The sequence below is a fragment of the Paramormyrops kingsleyae genome, chromosome 18, assembly GCF_048594095.1.
Source record: "Paramormyrops kingsleyae isolate MSU_618 chromosome 18, PKINGS_0.4, whole genome shotgun sequence".
In the NCBI taxonomy this organism is placed as follows: Eukaryota; Metazoa; Chordata; class Actinopteri; order Osteoglossiformes; family Mormyridae; genus Paramormyrops; species Paramormyrops kingsleyae.
The window spans coordinates 16,678,740-16,699,070 of NC_132814.1; the positions used below are offsets into that span (position 1 = coordinate 16,678,740).

General features: G+C 42.3%; 1 protein-coding gene across 2 annotated transcripts in view; it reads left to right on the forward strand.

The window, feature by feature from the left end:
• Nucleotides 1-15,693, forward strand: part of drd2b (dopamine receptor D2b) — a 37,254-nt gene extending 21,561 nt beyond the window's left edge. For both annotated transcript variants that reach the window (XM_023816276.2, XM_072702311.1), the window contains exons 3-8: nucleotides 6,405-6,514; nucleotides 8,001-8,137; nucleotides 9,925-10,118; nucleotides 11,255-11,341; nucleotides 11,889-12,243; nucleotides 12,979-15,693. In XM_023816276.2, the coding sequence (XP_023672044.2) occupies nucleotides 6,405-6,514; nucleotides 8,001-8,137; nucleotides 9,925-10,118; nucleotides 11,255-11,341; nucleotides 11,889-12,243; nucleotides 12,979-13,175 (1,080 nt within the window). In that variant the 3' untranslated portion in view covers nucleotides 13,176-15,693. The remainder of the gene's footprint in view (nucleotides 1-6,404; nucleotides 6,515-8,000; nucleotides 8,138-9,924; nucleotides 10,119-11,254; nucleotides 11,342-11,888; nucleotides 12,244-12,978) is intronic.
• Nucleotides 15,694-20,331: the final 4,638 nt, after the last annotated feature.

Here is a 20,331-nt window from a genome sequence, read left to right on the forward strand (position 1 = left end):
CGTACCAATACAACCATGTTTTAAATGCCTCACAATTCCGACAGTCAAGGTTTCTGAACAAGGTTTCTGGACGTGTGCGGCTTTTACCTGGGAACTATCAGGCAGAAGGCAGACTTGCTGTTCAAACAAGAACCACAATTAGTTGCACCGGCCTGGTTCAGCAAGTTCAGCCTCGTCAATATAAATAGAAAAAAGATATTACAAGAACATACATACCTTACACAGACCTCTAACAGATAAGCTAACAAGTGCGACAAAGGAAATAAACACTTAATGACCTTCACAGCTCTATTCGTTTTACTAACCATCTTTTAATCGCTTATCATCAGTATTGGGGAGGGCTTGTGGGAGCTTTACTTACGCAAAAATGTTCTGAGGGCAGAAGAAAATATGATTGGCTCAGAGAGATAACCAATCGGATTGTACAGGAGGCGGGTTCAAGTAACTACAGAAGGCAGGACCATGAAATCTGATTGGTTGGTCACACCTCCACTAGTTGGTTAGACCCACCTCCTCTACAATCTGATTGGTTATCTCACCAAACGAATCATTTTTCCATCTGCCCCTCAACATTTTTTGTGTAAGTAAAACTCCCATAAGATTGGGGGGGGGGGGGGGGGGCAACTGGAGCCAGTCCCAGGGAGGACCAGGCACTAGACTGAGGTACACCCTGGATGGGGTACCAGCTCATCGCAAGGGGAATACATGCACACACTAACACTCTCTGGGTATTTTCCAGATGCTAGTTAGCTTATCTGCATGTCTTTGGACAAAGGCAACTGGAGCACCTAGAGGAACCCCACGTGACCCAGGGAGAACATGCAAACTCTACACATGCTGCATTGGGATCTGAACCCACAACCTTGAAGCTATGAGGCTTATAGTTCTACCCAGTGAGCCGATCTGGTGGCCTCCAATTTAATTTAACTGAGGCTCTCACTTAGTCAGAGTACGTCAGATCAGACTCAGAACCAGAAAACCAGGACGGAATAGTTTAAAACAGAAAGTGACTCACAATACTGAAGCGGAGCAGTACCTGTGCTGAACAGATTGTCAGGGCAGAGGTACCGTCCAGAGAGGTCCGTCAAACCAGTCACGGGTCAGAAATTTGGTTAATGGCAACACTGGTGACATCATCCCACTGCACAAAGAAGAAACCTTGTTTTTTCAAGCCAGAGTGGTTTTAGATTACATTGGTCCCACTGTTCTACAGACAAGGTCAGAAGAAAGCTTGATGAATTGTACAAGCTGCACAATTACTTTCAAACCTGGAAAATGACCAAAACCTGCACTCTCTGGGTGCGGATTTTCAAAGTAAACCTTTTTGTCTCAGTCCTGGCAGCTGGTACACTTCGGATAATGTTTTCTGATAATCAGTCAGATGAAACGAATGGTACATTATAATTTTTTAATGATGCAAGTGCAATAATTCCTAGTCCCTTTTCTATAATATTAATCCAGTAGTGGGTGGAAGGGAGTCTGGAGTTTATTCCAGGACACAGAGTGCACGTTCCAGTCTATTGTAGGGCACACGCTCACAAACGGCAAATTACCCATGCCAATTTACCCTGGTATTTTTACCACTTTGCCACTCCTCTAAACAGGAAACAGCTATAAAACTGTGCTCATATCTGCAATTATTCTTTGGCGTAACATAGAACGTAAGCGACGACCAAGGTGAGACGCTTTTTTATATTCCTGACCTTAATAACAACCGCAAAAGGAGAATAAAGACGGCGCCTCTGTGCATCGATGCTGCATTCAGGTCGTCCAGGCGAGAGTGGAAGTGAGAACATGGAAACGCAATTTAATGAAGGCCACGATTCGGGGGGGGGGGCACCTAACTCGGCAGGACAGCTTCACAGGGCCTTCAAAGGCAGATGGAGGAATCCATAAAAACATTACAATCGTTGTAAACGGAACCGTGTTATGAAACCGCAAACCCGGCTCATTACTAGGCGTGCGTCCTCGGCACCCTGTGATAATTCAAACAGACCTAATTATACAGAAATCATGGGACATCAATCATTATTTCAATGTGGCATTTTAAACGTGGAGGCCCATGAGTAAAGTACAGCTGACACTGCCACCAGTATCTGGAAGTGGCGACTGTTAATTAAACCAAACAAGATTAATGTGGTATTAATGCAGGAGCCAGAAAACACTAATCACTTAACCCTTGGAGAACCTTCTGCTTTACATCATCTATTCATCTATATATGCTGCATATTTACTGAGGTAACAGTACTTGGTTAGTATTCATACTACTTATATTAAATAGAACTCATATGAGTACTGAATGGAATTCGTAAACATCTGTTAATAAGAGTACCTGATAATCTGGTGAAGCCCAAGAAAAAAGTTATCTGTCGTACCTAAAAAAAGGAATAAGTACAATTATAATAGTTCAAACGGTTTTACTATTACTAAATATTACAATCCAATAGTCCATATTCCAACTACTTATTCTCGTCTCGTCTCACAGGAAAAATGTAAAAAAAAATGTTGTTTCCCTCCAAAGAGATGGGTGTGATAATATGGAGGCCGAAACAAAACAAGATATAATCATAAATAAATAATACGTTTCAATAGAAAAATTAATTTATTTAGTCTTTTTTCCCCAAAGATTTATAGAAAAATAAATGTATTTTTTTGTTCCAAATATTTTTTTATTGTATTTTTTTAAACCAAATTTTATTTTATAGATGTTTTTTTATTCCAAAGATTTGTTTGAATTCATCTGTATGTAATTGAAGTGGGCAGCCCCGACCCCTTTTCTAAAGCACTATTGACCTAGTAAAAAATATAATTAAATAGATCTTTGAATAAAAAATGAAATGTATTTTTGTATAAATCCCTGGAATAAAAAATACATTTATTTTTCTATTTATTATTTAGGATTATGTCACGTTTTGTCCTCCATATGATACCAATCGGTGATTTGCATGTTCTTCCTAGGTTCGCATGCTGGTTTCTCCAATAACTGCGATTTCCCCACACACTCCAAACACTTGCAGTTTACTGTGATTCAGTCTCTACATTTCCAATAATATTCAAGTGTGAGTATGTGCCCACTGCCCAGTAGTGTATTGTGCATAATTTGCAAAAGGAATTTTCAAAATTAGATTAATAAGTGGAAAGTTTCAGAAAGTGCTGTAGGGGACCTGTCTTTCTCTCTGAAAATCCCCAGCTTTCAAGGTCCACCAACATGATAAGCCAGTAGGATTCTTTCTCCTAATGGCATTTCAGACCTTAATCAGCTAATTGCATCAATTGGGAAATTTATTGGGCCCGACCATCTGTTGCTGTTGACAGAGGCTGGAACAGTTGAAACCCAAACTACACATTAGGAGAAGGAGGAGTAGGAGGAGAAGGAGGAGTAGGAGGCGGTGATACATGATGCATTTTCTGCAGTGCAAGCCATAACATGGCCTTCAGTACTGAATCGACAAAGGCTTTTATGCAGAAGACGCCTCCGCCTCAGCAAACATCCTATCATTCAGATTGCAACTGAGCTAATTCTCCAATGATTTATGAATTGCTCAGCAGTTCAGAGCACGATGTGGTCCACACAAGGTGGTAGATATTCCAGCGTGACAAAACCAGAAGGAGAATCAATGTTTTCGGACAAGCGTGTGGGATTTGCCTTCGGCGCATCTCGACATAAAACTGTGACACACTTGACAGTTAATACTCTGGTATTGCCGTTTCGCTGATAGTGTCACACATAGTCAAGACAACCTAAGGCCTTGTAAGTAAGAAAGCATATGTTGATCTCCTTCTTGATTCTTTATCTGGTTACTTTTGGCCTTTCCCAAATCCAGCGTTTCATACGTAAGGGAATTCACTTTCCATGTAGGGCTCTATTCTGCACTGAATCATCTTCAACATGATGGAAATCACAAAATGGTTTGTGCACTCTGTTGTGTCTCCGTTCTCTGGTATTGGAATATCAGCCGATCTCTTCCAGTTGTTTTCCAAATATGTTGCCGTTATTGGTGAAAACGTTGATACTTTTTCCGTGGCTTCTGAAATTTTTGTTGAGACGGCGTCTGGTCCGAAGGCTTTCTCAGCTGCTCACTTACTTAAACAAACGCTGACCGGCCGGGCACCAAAGGCAGACTGTTAGGAGCAACAGATATAGCAAGACATTTGGAATGCAAGACAGTGCTACCATTGTCATATGTAATAAATGCACCACAATATTAGTTAGCTGTGAAGAAAAATATATATTGTTGGACTGAATTACTGATCATGCTGTGCAGTGCTCAACAGCGACATCTGGTGGGGCCTGGCCCTACCGGCCCCTAATGTAGAGACGCCATCGTCTTCCATCGTTGATTATTTGCCCGTCAATGTCCTTCCACATGGTCGGAACTTCTTAATGGTACAATCTCTTGAAAACCAGCCCTTGCTGTTCCATGGTTCTTTCAGTGACATCGCACATCCATCCATCCACCCACTCACCCATCCATCCATCCATCCATCCATCCACTTGTCCTCAGTTGGCACTTGAACAGAATTCCTCTCCACCTGAAGCCAAAATGATGTCAGTATTGAAATGTAAATACCAGCTAGTTCTGCAGCTAGCAAGTTCATTTTCGTTAGATGCCACACATCACAAATGCTGTGACAGAGCAATTTCTAAACCATAACTTACTATGGACACTACATGTAGCCTCCATTCCCCTTATACATTAAGGTATCTCACACATTCCCCTGTCCAACATACAGACTCAGGCTCTTAGCTGTATCAGTCATAACTATTTCCAGCTTAATCCTTTCTTTCTTTTCCACACAAAGCGAACACCCCATTATTTGTCACTACAAATATGTTTAAGAGTCATTATTATCCATCCAACCATCCATCTACTGTACTGTGTCCTATTCAGGCTCATGGGAGGGGGTGGGAGGGGTGGTCTGGAGCTTATTCTGGATGCTACAGGGAACAACCCAAGAGAGGGTGGTAACCAATCAGAGGACACTCCCACACATGTACACTGAGAGACAGTTTGGAGACTCCAAATCACCTCAGCATGTTTTTGGACTGTTGGGGAAGCCGGAGTACTCAGAGGAAACCCCACGATGACGCGGGGAGAACATGGAAACACCACACACATGGAACCATGTTGGAGACCCTACGCCTGGTCCCAGAAGCGTGAAGCAACAGTGCTAACCGCTGCGCCGCCCTGAGGCATTTTTATACTATTATAAAATTAAAACATGATTGTTTTGCATTCATCTCACTCTCAGCCGTCACATGCATTTTCAGCGACTGGCTTAAGATAAGCTTCTGGCTTGCTAAGTAACTCATGTGTGATCATAAGGTCCCTCCTGCCTCTTCATGGAGAACTGCCGGGTCAAAACTAAATGCCCTGCAGGTCAAACGTCAATCCGTACTGATGTCCCATAGAGCAGTGTTTCCTAACCCCATTCTCCTGGGAGGGAGCAAAAATGTGGACTGTCCGTGGGTCCCCAAGGAACACTGGCTTATAGGCTTTCATTGCGTCTAATCAGTGCATTAATCACTATAAACCATGCAGCTTTAATATATATATATATATACACTGTATATATATATATAATATGAAACTCATATTTTTATAAAATATCGCCTTGAGTCGTGAAAGAAAAATTAATTGAACTTACTTACCTATATGCAAGTACCCTGTGCGAATTGGCTTATCTAGGAGTAAATATCTGTAATCCCTGTCAAGTATAAAGGTCAAGCCGGATTTTTTTTGCCTATTCCTTGCCTCATTTTCTCCAAGCATGCCACTCTCCTGCCATCCTTTGCCTGCCAATCAGCTACACTTTTTCAATACATAGTTTGTTCAAATTGCTCGTAACTAGCATTGCAAATACTTTCCCCACTTATTTGGACTGATTTATATTTACATTTAAAAAAATGCGTTACGGTTGATTGACAGAATTTGGTTCTCGACAAGGTTTGTTTTCTGTAAAATCGTTAATATTAGTGCCGAGAGTTTAGAAAGTATTCTTCTGTGCACGAGTGCAAAAGCTAGAATTTTCACAATTTATGCGGAACAGTCCTGTATGCGTTCATCTAAATGTATAAGAGTACATTTCATTCCACAATTGGCAAGTAATTATTTTGATGCACCAGTCTGCCACCTTTTGTACGTTTTTTGCACAGGTCATAAAAGCATAATTTACTTTTGAAATATGATACAAATCAATACTGTTAATGGGATATACCAGGTCTCAGAAGGGCCACGCATTGCAGGTCCTGAAACATTTTTTGCAGACTGAACATAACTTTCCATAAATTCCTCCAGCCTTCCAACTTTATGCTACCATTGAAATAATGCTGCCATCTGCACATTCAAAGTTCTGTGCACCACTAACTAAATCCCATCCCACGCCACTGCCTGTTTTTCCAGGTGGTCGGAGAGTGGCGATTCAGCAAGATACACTGCGACATCTTCGTCACCCTGGACGTGATGATGTGCACGGCGAGCATCCTCAACCTCTGCGCCATCAGCATCGACAGGTGGGCGGCCTGCGGCCCGCAAAGTCCTACGGCCGCGGCCGTTAATTCTGCCGGAGGCAGCACGTCGCATCGTTATTAACCAGCACGACTTTCTGTGGATTTCACAGCGATAATCTGCCTGTGGCTACATGGGTGGCACCATCAGCCCTGCCAAGCGCCCCTTAAAAATCTAGCAGTGGAACATTTCATCTCTCTGTGTTATGCTGTGAATTTCACAAACAATCACAACTGTCGCTGTTACATTGCTCATTTATGGACTATTCGCGGTCGTTTACAACAGGGGTTCCCAAACTTTTCAGCTCACGACCCCCAAAATAACCGTGCCAGTGACTCGTGACCCCCACTGTCCTCGGAAGTGGTTAAAATATACAAATGTTGCGCGCAACGGTGCACATGCGCCAATAGGCCTATCCAAACATGAGCATGACAACACAAAAGAACACAACCATATAATTTTTTTTAATAGTAATTTACTCGTTTGTTTAATTTCAACAAAATATCCTATCCAAACAAGAGCATGACAACACAAAAGAACACAACACTCTAACAACCATATAACTTTTTAAAAAATTGTTATTTACTCATTCGTTTCATTTCAACAAAAATAATATCCTAAGCATAAAGCGATGAAAATTACCTACACGTTACGTGCACACGTCGGAATGTTTAACATGGTGAAATTCTGCTGCAACTGACGCTATTGATGTGTCGTTAATCTGTCGTAATCACCTCAGGGGTCGCGATCAAACTGAAAGAAATTTGAAAGGCTGATGGCTTTTTAATTTGCATGTTTTTTTAAAATGTAACTATTAACTACTAGTTTTTATCTTTTGTTAGTTATGGATGAAATGTTAATATAAAATGTTGATAAAATGTTATTTCTAATAATTTTTTGAAAATTATTTGATTTCTTGGAAATCATCTCGCGACCCCCCCCCCTCAATGTCTCACGACCCCTCAGAGGGTCGCGACCCCTACTTTGGGAACCACTGGTTTACAAGATTGCAAAGATTTTTTTGCACCTGTTTAATTAACATATTACTTCTGTTCCCTCGTTAATTGTAGCTTTACTTACCATCTTACCTGGACCTTCGAACTCCAGGGCAATGGCTCCATCTAATAATGCTTCATCGTATCCATTTCCACACATGGTTATTAATTCAAGTAAATTCACCCGAAGTGCAATCAGAAAGTGTCCAGTAGAAATTTACCACTTGGGAATTAAACAGTTATTGTATGATCCATGTTTTTATTCAGCCGTGCTGAAGTAATCTACTCTCAGATGAGGCAGAGGTATAACCAATGTGACAATTCTGCCCTTTGGCTCAAACCAGTAAATAATTATGCAAGGTAACAGACGATAAAATGAAGTTACGCTCCCCAACACTCTCGATGGACGATCTTTTCGAAAGTTGCTTGTTTTTTTGACAGCAGCAACTCAAATGATCCTGCTTCTCCCCCATTTTCCTCTCAATCTCCCTCTCAGGTACACGGCCGTCGCCATGCCGATATTGTACAACACGCGGTACAGCTCCAAGAGGCGAGTCACGGTGATGATCTCCGTGGTTTGGGTCCTGTCTTTCGCGATATCCTGCCCCCTATTGTTCGGCCTGAACAACACAGGTAACGCAAAGCTTCGACTGCCACATGGTGAAAACGTCCAAGGTTTATTCTTACCTACCATCTGCTTTTTCTGTATTTTATTTTTTTTTCTGCCTTCAGTAACCCCCCCCCACCGACCTCCTCCGTTTACCCTTACCTACAAAAATCAATTATTCCCTTGCAGGTGCAATTTCTGTAGCTACGAAAGTCAAACACTTTGACACCTGGCAACAAAGCATTGGCAGTGGTTATTTTTACAGTCAACCCCCCCTCCCCAACCTATCAGAAACAATTGTTTCTGTTATCAGGGCCACGTCTAGCCCTGAATCCATCTTTCGCTAAAGAAATCAATCCCTATATTTTATTCCGTAAGAGTATAGTGCAGTGGTGCCAATCTTTTCAGTAAGTAGCTAATTGCGTGTTTTCGGTAATCAGCCGTACATATGTACCTTTACACAGCTTTCAGGTATCGCGGTCTTACAAAAAGATACAGCAGGACGATGTCATTTAAACCCACGTTAATAGTTTGAGTGGCATAATGGTTCAGCTGGCAGTCCTGCGTGCTCACGTCTCCGGCGTGAGTGTGCTCTCTGTGCTTGTAAAGATTCCATCCCATAGTTCAAAGACACGCTGTTAGGTGATGTACCATCTCTAAATTTCCTGAGACTCCAGGCTGTGACCTTGTACTGCTGGTACTGTATGTGAGATGGATGGAAGGTACATATGCATTAAAATATCATGTAAATACTGTGCAAAAGTCTCAGGCGGTGGAAGAAAATGATGTTTAAATGATCTTGATGTTGGTGTAAAACCATGATGTAATGTCTGCCAAAGTGTGTCAAGTTAGCTATCTCACAGCCTCGTTACCTCACGCCACCCCAGTGTTCACAGCAACCATCCAATGCACCCCTGTATTTGTTGACCTGAGCACTATCATACCATGTTTGACTGCTCAATGCCTCAAACTAACTAATTAAGTCAAGTAATTAAATGAGCTAATTGGTGAAAATTAACAGATTCATTTTACGGCTGGGGCATCTCTGAGGTAAGGAACCAGAGCAGTGTTCTACTAGGCTGTCAACCAGATATCTTTGTGGAACAGAAGAAATTGACATTTTTATTGCTACTGTTCGTTTTCATATATATCTTTCTAATGTTAAATTATGTTATTTTCTGAGCAAATATACACTTACTACACAGAGAAATAGCAGACTTTTCCATAAATGGACAGTAGCTCCCTGACACCTGCAAACGATGTGCAATGTCCTGGAAAACTGTCGCTCTGCTATTCAGCGGTGATAAAATTAGCCGGCAAGAACTTTTACCTCTGCAACCTCACCCCAAATTTACCACCACTCTCTAGCCCTGGAGCAAGTTTCCCCCACCCCAGTCGGCAATATATATGTACATGGTGTTACTGTGATATCAGCCAAGCGTTAGCCAACACCCCCCTCACCCCTCATCCATAAGGTGGGTTGTTTGAAATAGCTCCAGATTTCCTTGCCTGGCTAAGACTTTTGTACATCACTTTATATAGTATACATACACCAATATTTGTTATGCTTTGTGTGACATTTTGAATGTTGATCTGACATTTATCCACAGCAACTCAGAGAAGAAAGAAGGGTTATGATTTATTTGTGCTGTTTGGGATTCAAACCCACAACCATTGCATTGTCAAAACAAAGTTCTGCTTGTTGAGTTGCAGGAGCTCTATGTTCACCTCACTTCTATATGTTGTGTTGTTATCTTGTAAGAATGTGCTTATTGGATAGTTACCCTAATGATGCCTGACCTGTACTTTCCAGCCACTCGTGACGAGGCCCAGTGCGTGATCGCCAATCCCGCCTTTGTGGTCTACTCCTCCATCGTCTCCTTCTACGTGCCCTTCATCATCACTCTGCTGGTCTATGTGCAGATCTATGTGGTGCTACGCAAGCGACGCAAGCGCGTCAACACCAAGCGCAGTTGCCATGTGACCGACGAGGAAAACGCCGGAAAGGTGAGGTGCTTCTCCTGCTCCTTCCGTCTTTAAGGTTCTTCAGGAAAGTCAGTTGGAACAGGTGTGCAGGAGGAACTTCTGTTTACAAAAATCCTTCGAATCCCAGCAGTCACGTTATTCAACACTCATTTGGATGCCTCCCTGGTCTAGAAATGCATTAAAAGAGCAAATCCTTGAAATCGTCCTCAAAGAAAGGGCAGTCTGCATTTCAGAGTAGGAATGGCTGTATTATTGTCATGCTTTTAGGCATGTAGCTCAGCAGCACAATTACAGAAGCACTTAGAGTTAGTCAAAGGTGATCTCTGCCCTGGTGTTTGGCTAATTGTGACACAAAATCACAGAACAAAGGGGGAAGAAGTGGGGTATTCTATTCTAAGAAATTCTAATCCACTAAGAAGAGTGAGATATTCTAAGAAGTGAGATATTCTACTAACAGGAACGAGATATCCTATTCTACAGTGTGAGATACTCTTCTAAGAAGAGTGATATTTTATTCTAAGAGGTGAGATATTCTTCTAAGAAGAGTGATATCTTATTGTAAGAAGCGAGATATTCTACTAAGAAGGGTGATAATCTATTCTAAGAAGTGAGATATTCTACTAACAAGAATGAGATATCCTATTCCACAATGTGAGATATTCTAAGAGTTATATTATATTCTAAGAAGTGAGATATTCTACTAAGAGTGATATTCCTTTCTAAGAAGTGAGATATTCTAAGATGAGTGAAGGAGATGAGGTGGCAGCAGCCTGCATCTACATGCTCTGCTTATGGGATTACCATTGGCTTTTAATGGGAAAAAAAAGTGAAAGTGTCACAAGTGTTATTTATGATGCTATTAATATTTCCCTTTTGCCTCTTTTACTATTAAATAATGTATATTAAATATATAATGCTGTAGTGTTTTATATATCTTAATTACTTGCTCTTTTAAGATGCCATTCTTGCTAATATTAAGGTAGTTCCTGAGTATAAAACCATTTTTTTTAATGCACTAGCTGCCAGGGGTAGCTATCTTGAGAGATAATTAAATCTTAAAACTCAGACTCTCTGCCTCCACAGTGCGCCGTGTTCACTTTGCACACCCAGTCACCATGTATGCTGTGCTCATACCTCCCACGCCCCCTCCCCCCCAGGAGAAGTGCACCCACCCAGAAGATGTAAAGCTCTGTACTGTGATTGTGAAGTCCAACGGGGCCCTTTCCCTGAAAAACAAGAAAGTGGTAGGTAAATGGGGCCAAGGGCACCACGTTGCCGGGTTACGTTTATTGGGGCGCATTGCATTCCGGTACTCTGTATGCTACATTCCATCAACATCAGTGTGGCACGTATTATGGCTTCAGAAACGCCCCACGCTGTCTGTCAGCCTGCTGCTTACGGGTCATTTGCGGTGGCTGTTAGCAGCCAGTGGGAGCCGGAGGTAAAGCCTAAGCCATCTCATTTTCGTCACCAAACCATTTGCGAAAGCAGAAATGTTGATTTCTATACAGCTCACAGTGATCCTGCATTTCCTGTGAGCCAGTCGTATGCTTAGCCCGCTCCCTCCAAATAACTCGAAAGAGTTCCCACACATCTCAGCCCAGCCTGGGAGCCTGGTGCCAAGAGGTGGATAGTCCAGAAAGTATAAATCCAGGCCAGGGTTTTGTTTCAACCAACCAGTTGAGTTTAAAGAGTCACAGTCACAGAGTACTCAACTGGTCGGTTGAAACAAAACCTAGGTCTGGAGTTGGACCGGAACTAACGACCTCTGCTGGTGCCTCGTTCCCGCAGATCCTGATACAGGAGGCTGCCCAGCCGGTCGCTGACATGGAGATGGACATGATGACGAGCTCCAGCCCCATGGAAAAGAAGAGGACTGTGCCCGCGCCCGCCGCCCAGCAACTCTGCATGCCCGCCGCCCCCAACCAGCGGCAGGGCTCGGCGCCCCCCTCCCCGGCCGAGATCCGGCTCGAGGGCGAGAGGAACGGCCACACCAAGGATGCCCTCGTCCCCAAGGCCACGAAAGCCTTCGAGACAGAAGCGCTGCCTGGCGGGAAAACTCGCAGCACGGTGAAGTCCCTTAGCAAGAGGAAGATCTCGCAGCAAAAAGAGAAGAAGGCCACACAGATGTTAGCCATCGTCTTAGGTGAGTCTTCTCATAATAATTTAGTAATACATATTAAACTGGGGCAGCACGGTGGTGCAGTGGTTAGCTGGGACCAGGGTTTGAGTCTCTGCTATTGCTCCATGTGTATGGAGCTTGCATGTTCCCCCCATTTTGTCGTGGGCTTTCCTCTGAATAATCCCAAGTCCACACCCGCCCCCCCCCCCCCCACAGCCAGAAAACATGCTAAGGCAATATTGGGCCAAACTGTCCATAGTTATGAATGGTGCAAGTGACAATCCCGGCAGTGGGTTAGCACCCCACTCTGGGTTATTCCTTACCTTGTGTCCATAGCTTCTGGGATAGACTCCCAACCCCTGAAACCCTAGATAGAACACGCAGCTATATAAAAATGATGGGAGTAAAATATTACAGTTATTCTCACATGCTTTGTTTTCTTTAGTTACAATACATAATAGCACCTTGTGGAGGTCATATGTTCAGTCCTGAAAAGGTCATGTGACCAATGTAAGCCAATAGTGAAGGAGCAGAGGTGGAGATTTCAGGTCCAGAGAGTACAAATCCAGACCAAGATTTTGTTTCAACCAACCAGTTAAGTACTCTGTGACTGATTCTTTATACTCAACTGGTTGGTTGAAACAAAATCCCGGTCTGGATTTGTACTCTCTGGACCTGAAATCTCCACCTCTGCAAATGTTGTACTATAGTTATTTTGTTTGCATATGGCTGCATCCTAACTCTCCTCTTTTATTGTAGGTGTGTTTATTATATGCTGGCTGCCCTTTTTTATCACGCACATTTTAAACACCCACTGCACACACTGCCGGGTCCCGGCGGAAATGTACAACGCTTTCACATGGCTGGGCTACGTGAACAGCGCCGTGAACCCCATTATTTACACCACCTTCAACATTGAGTTCAGGAAGGCCTTCATCAAGATACTGCACTGTTAAGAAATGCAGCGCGTGATGCGGGGCTGGACGAAGGCCAGAACTGGCCACCATCCACATCGCTTACATTGCGGCCTCAGATGGAAGATGATGTTGGTGCGAGTCATTAGGCGACTGAGTCACGGCGCACAGTCATCGCAAATTAAATGGATATAAACTTTGAACCTGCGCTCTGTATATCACTGTTGATTGAAAACAGTCCGGGACACTGATGTGTCAGAGAATGGTGACACCCTGCAATGGGACTGTTAGACAGGCTCTGGGGGGGGTTTCCATCTCAGGGGCCATCGAGTCCCTCGCTGGCATGATGATGTCACAAGACGAAAGGTCTGAAAAGCACAACTGCCACAGTCTTGAGTCTTGAGGATGCAGAATTGGTGATCGCAGTGGTTCTGGTTGGATGGGTTTCTGGGGCTGTTTTCAAGATTGTCAGTTTAAGTTCATTATTACATACAGTATTAAAAAAATCTATATATTTTGGTGAGAAATAGATAGAAAGAGCACAAAAAGATGGGCACATATGCTGGGAATACCCACAAGGCACTGCTTCAGCTGAATCAATTGTTCATCTTCACTAAGACTTGCAATCATAATAAACATATTAAAAGTCACCTCAAGCATGTAACACGGGTTTGTGTGAGGTCATCTTTCACAACGGCTCTCGTGTCACTCTGCACGATGACGAAATTGTTTGAAATGTGTAAATATGGAAAGTAAAAAAACAATTGAAGCCCATGACAAAAATTTTTAAATGCATGTTTTACTGGTAATTCCAAGGAATTCTCAGCAATTTGTGTGTGATATATTTCTGTTGCTTGTTTTAGTAAAATGAATACACACAAAATGATTATGAATGGTGTGGGAGAGAATGAATCTACTGAATCTTCTATTACCATATATTGATTCAAGTTATAAAATGATGTTTTGATGATGTTTGTCCATCATATTCAAATGAACATGCTTCACGCTTTTTATTAAAGGCGCCGTGAACGGTATAAAAATGACAAGACCAAGGTTGCTTTGTTATGCAAGAAAAAAAGAAGCATGCAGAAAAGGGCAAGTAATCGAATCAGATTCTGCGATGATGCTAATCGGGGCTGGAAAGGAGTTGATTTCACGGCTGAAAGATTGATTGAGGGTGCAGTTCAGGCTTTTGGCCTGAATCCTACCAGGGTGCACTGTGGCTCACTATGGTGCACTGGAACACAGGTTGCCAGTGTGCAGCACTAACCTTGACAACCACTCACACTGAGTACCAGGGACCCAGTCTGCAGACCTTAACACACTAAAATGCCACAAACCACAGATATGCAGGATTTGCGTGATCTTGGGGTTCCTCAGAAATGCAGGTTTCGTGGTTGCAGTGCAGGACGTGACATTAGGGACACTGTTGCAGCACCGGAAAACAAACAAAGGCAAAAGGACTAACACGAAAGATCTAGCTGTTCCGACTCAAAAGAATGTAACATGCACAACTGTATAATTAACAGTACTGTACTAAGAGGATTTCTGTTCATCCTGCATATTCCATTCTCATTTTAGTGTACATTTCAAATAGACAGTGATGGGGTGGGGGGTTGTATCTGGGGATGAAGCACATTCTAGCATACACAAGGCTTTCATGAAAAAGCCTTCCATCATTTCCCACTGCCTCCAGCATTTACCACTGGTGAAGGGGATTTAGTCGCTGCGAGTTTCTTGATGGGAAAAGAAAAGCGGCACATTTAGTGCGAATCTGGATGAGAAGTGATCATAATCTAGTCCTCAAACCCACCCACCCCACACCCCGCAAAAAGATATACACTGTTCTCACTTTAACTGAAATTTAACTAAAAATTGAGAAATTAGTCTAACTAGTGTTCATTCTGTGTGAAAGACTTGTTCATTTGATAATGCAGTGTGCCTAAAATGATAATTCAAGTATTGAATGCCGACTTTGAGATGTACAGAAATTGAATTTCATATCTGCCTTTTCCTGATTGGTTGATTGATTACATTATGCTGATGCTTGGTGAGTGATTGGTTGATTGATTGGATTGATTGACTGACTGACTGACTGGTTAGTTGTTTGGTTGGTTTCATGACTTCGGGACCAAAAAAAGTTTGAGGCCAAAAATAATCTGAGTCACACGTTGCAAGATTTTAAGATACGTGGTTCATCTTGCTGGAAACAGAAAATAAAACTGACCAGACAGAAATAGCCTGTTTGGTCTGTTGGTACAACCATATTTTTATTTATGCTTAACCTCAAGGTTTTAATTGTATCAAAACCATATGTTTCTTCTTATATATAAATAATATGCTTGTTTTGTGAAGATATCTGTAGCTACGTAAATGTACAGTGGACAAGGGAAATACACATTCAATTGAAAATAATATGATGCCATTATGTTTCAGGCTGCATTGCTGTCAATGTTTCTGACATCACTCATTTGTTTGTGTATAGTGCTTTGTGTGGTCTGACCACTTCAAGTAAAGATTTCTATTTCCAATATTGTAAGTGAATGTACTTCACTGATATTATAAGCATATATATTTTTTGTAACACTGTTGTAAATATTGAATAAATGAACTACATGTTATATGACATGGTGCACATTGTCTTGAAAATCATGAAAATATATTGGGCAAAAAGGGATCCGCATTTTGGTTATTTTGCGAGCCAAAGGGCAAATTTCACGCTGTGGAATCCTTATCCTATGTGTCAACTTACATAACTGCAGTTCTTTAGCCATGTTTCCGAGTAGTGGCTTTTGGTATTGAAGTCATAACCAATAAGCATAATGCATTAGTCCAGAATGTTTGTGCTTGTATTGGCAATGTGATTTTAATGGGAATGTGCCTTTCAAAGAGTCCACATGTGTGTTGAGTCCACATGGGGGGGGGTGTTGTGAGTATGTTTCCCCTGGCAACAGATGTGGTTCTAATGAGATACAAGGCAGAAACAAAATGGCAATAAGAAGCCTGGAATATGTCCTGATTCATTTTTATATGGCATATTCTTCAACTTTAAAGAGGGCTGAGCTACATTTAATGGAGGGAAAATAGACCTTTAAGCTGGAGCACAAAAAAAGTTAATTTTTCTTATTCTAATATTCACAAAAGTTGAAAGGCTTTCTGCCTCTTTAAAATGACTGATACCTTAATTTTCTTCCTTCACTTCAATGACTCACCTAAACGGAAGAGCGGCGATCTGTTCTGAACAGTATTTCTTTAATGCAAATACTGTCAATATCTGAATCTGACTTCTGTAAATTCAAGACCCACACTTCTTTCATTCCAAAATGTCCATACAAATTACAAGCAAAGTACCGCAATAATACAAAACAATTTTAAAAGAGCTGACTTTAAAAAAAAGGTATTCAGGTGGAATGCGGTTCGGGGACGATTATATTCAGGGAACATTTAATGCAGACATTTGCTGCATAGAGCGAAACGCACGGCAATGTTTATTTTACGTGCATTTGCAATGTTATGATAAGGAATTACATTCATAACTCGCGTACTCCAAATGAAGTACGAATTAGTTGCATAAACGTTAAAACGGGAGGCAGTTTCTTGCATTACCAGTGCAGATGCACATAAAATAAGTTTCTGTATCACTTCGTACGGCGAATGAGTACTTGCGTACTGGTTATGTCAATCCTAGATTATATATCATCTTCTTAGTTCCCATGCAAACTTGACCAGGATAAACAATAAAGGAACAAAAAGATTCTCCCCTTCCTGTCATGCCTGGAATTAGCTGACATTAATTGAATGCTCAACATAATGAATGAAATCTGATAACTATCAATAAATCAGAGCGGAAGAAATAAAACGGCACAATAGGTTTTGTTATAACCAGAAAGAAATACAGTAGACACTGGTATTAGATGAGGCCTTTGTTGCGAATCCCATTTTAGCTGTGAAATTTGAAGACCATACCTGCTGCACATCTTCAGACTGTGTGCTAAAAAAAAAACGGAAAATCTACAGGTACAAATATGAGGAAAACATGCAAACTCCACACACACGACTGCCCTGGAGGTGTCAAGCCACAGTTGTACCGCTTTGTTACCATCTCTTACTTTATATTGATGTATTTAAATACAGGTGACAAAGGTGTGTGTCACAGCCCTAACATGCTCAGAAAGGCTCCAGGTGACTCTTCCTGCCTCCGGCTTCCGGCAGCCATGCAGAAAGTCAGCAATCCCTCTTACCGACGTCTGCTGAGCTGTCGGCTCCGGTTTGTCGGGAGGTCAAGCATCACCACGAGCGACGGGCTGGCAGCTGTCATCCTGATAGATCCCCCCCCCCTCCCCCTCCCCACTGTGGCTCCCACTGTATCCAATCCCTTGAGAAACAGGCTATCATGGATGCCCCTTCTCTCCGGGAAGTATGCATCTCCCTGAGCGTCAGTCGCTCCTTAGCTTCCATGCATTTGGAATAAAAAACAAAAGTGGATAGTTTGAGTCCAAGTAAAAATCTAGACCAAGATTTTATTTTAACCAGCCAGTTCAGTAATCTGTGACTATGACCCCCACCTCCCAACTCTTCGAAGAGTTGCAGGTAGTCAGGGTCATGGAAAATACCTCATCGGCCTTTAGTCCTTGGTAGCTTACTGTACCTTGCAAAGTGGCAAATTCATCAACTGGGCCATGTTACATCTGTTTAGACGAGACCCAGTTGCTGGATGGCTGTCTAACATGTTTCCAACACACTGTATTTTGCAAGCGGCCCTGCATATTGATCTTTCATATTGAATTTGATTTATTTAGCATCCAACGCAATATCCAATTCAAAAAGTAGGGTCAGACAGTCCCTGGAGTAACTGGGCATGAAGGTTTTGTTCCCAATCTGGAAATCACTCTTGACCTTGGGATTTGAGCTGCTGATCTCCCGATCACAGGTATAGCTTCCCAACCCGCTAAACCGGTTTATTGGTGGCTCTGGGGGTCACACCTCCCTGACAGGGAACTCAAACTCCAAATCCCCCCTGCTCTGTGCGTGTGAATATTGCTTTTCCTTCCAGTGTCCAGTGGGTTTCCTCTAGGTACCCTAGTATCTTTCTGCAGTTAAAAGCCTACAGTTTGCTAAACTGACATCTCTAAACTACAGGGGAATAGCTTGCAGGTGGCTACCTGGAAATATGTTTAATGGGGAATATTCAAAATGGAAGCAGGCCAGGTGGATAATGACCACCTCGAAATAATCCATATCTTGAAGTTGGCCACACAAACGTGAATTCCGGTATTGAGCTCTGACTGAGAGGTACAGTCACGAGTCGATTGCAGCTGCCACCTCGATGGTGGACTTGAAACCTCGTTCCCTACCACCCATCTCAATATGTGAGCAGCGAGAATTTCAGCTCATACAGGCAGTAACCCTCAATCACAGTTCTTTCAAGCAGAGGGAAATTTTGCGAGAACAGCACTATGCACTCGATCTACTTATAGGCCGCGTGAGAAGCATCCTTTGCGTCAGTGTGGACATGTAACACAGCTTAATTGTTTTTATGTTAATGATGCATTTGAGTATGTGGGGGGTGTGGGGAGGTTTGCCCTTGGTTAGTAATGAAGAGCAGAAGGATTCCCAAAAGGCTACATTTGCTTAGCACTTATCCTCACTTTATACCCACCGTGGGAAGTAAAACAGATTCACACGAGACAACTGACGGGATTTTTAATTTCGCTCCCATTATAGAGAATGTCATCCCTGAGGTCACTGATCATTAAGCATCATTTAAAAATGCACTTTATGGTCTGCAGAGAAACACACGCCTCATTGCGGCTACTGCACCGAAACCTAGCACTGTTGCTAGGTTGCATGGTGGATTCGATTTCTGTTTCATCTTCATGATGGCCTGGCACAGTATTGATCTGGACTTGAGACTGGCTAAGGACATTTCAAATATCCCACAAAATAAGGTCAGCAACAAGAAGAGCTTTTAGCAGCTTGACCTTCCATTCAAGCACATGACTTAAATGTATTATGTCATGTATATATACACAATACACAATGTACAATTCACTTCTGGCCCATTAGCTATTTCCATTAACATACACATTCTTAAGTGAGCAATGACAAAGAGCATTAGCACAAGCATATAATCAGTTGTCAACTGTAATATGTCTTGTAGAGATTCACTTGCTAAAATGTTACTCCATAATATGGCAGTACAGTCATTTAAGATACATAACAGAAAACTGTTAGCTACTGTCTTATAACACATTCACACAGAAGTCCAGGCAGTAGGGTGATGAAACAGTGAGACAGAAATGTGAATACATAGGAGGAATGGTTGTGAATGCACAGTGATGGGGTCACTTAATCCCAACTACCTGCAGGCTCTGAAAACTGGAGTTCAACCAGAAGTTAAAAGGCTGAAGCAGAAGGAGGCAGTTATTGAAGATCAAACCAACACCCAAGGCTGGACAAAGGCTTTGATTTCTAATCACATATCCGATATGGAGGACCATCACGATGGCTTTGAGGAGCCTTGATGCTGATATTCCCTTGGGTGCTTTCTATGCTAGTGTCAATGTCATGAACTTACCGTGAGCTTCTGGTGGTACGCAAGGGGAAGACAAGGAGATTTAGGGCTACGACCCATCTGCCAGTGTTCTGGATGGCTTGTATTTACTGACCATTCGTTCATAGCAGGGTTGACATGACATTACACTATTATTATTATTTTGACTTTAGTTATAAGTAACAACCCCTAATTTAAAACATCACCATTGTTGCAGCAGTACACTGGCAACAAATTTTATTCAATTTATTTTCAGTCATCAGACAACATCCTGAGTATGTGCTGCCCGCCTTGCCCTCCTGTCTCCTCCCTAACGAGGCCCTGATGAGTCACACCTGTTGCTTGTTACCCCTCATTAGCCTTTGTATCTAAGTTCCTGTTCATCTCATGATCCCCAGTCTAGTCATTGACGTTGCTCCTATTGTCTGCTTGTGTCCTTACCCGTACTCACCTTCTTGTTTTGACACCTCGCAGTCTCATTCGTTTCCCCGGTCCTACTCGGTTCAATAAGCCCCTTTTATGTTCGCCCAAACGCATCCCATCACGTCTAACGTATCGCAACTCGTGACATAAGGAAAAGTTTGTTACACATGCAGTGAACAGCTGCCATTCCAATAAAATCTGCTGTGTGACATCCCTGGGTGA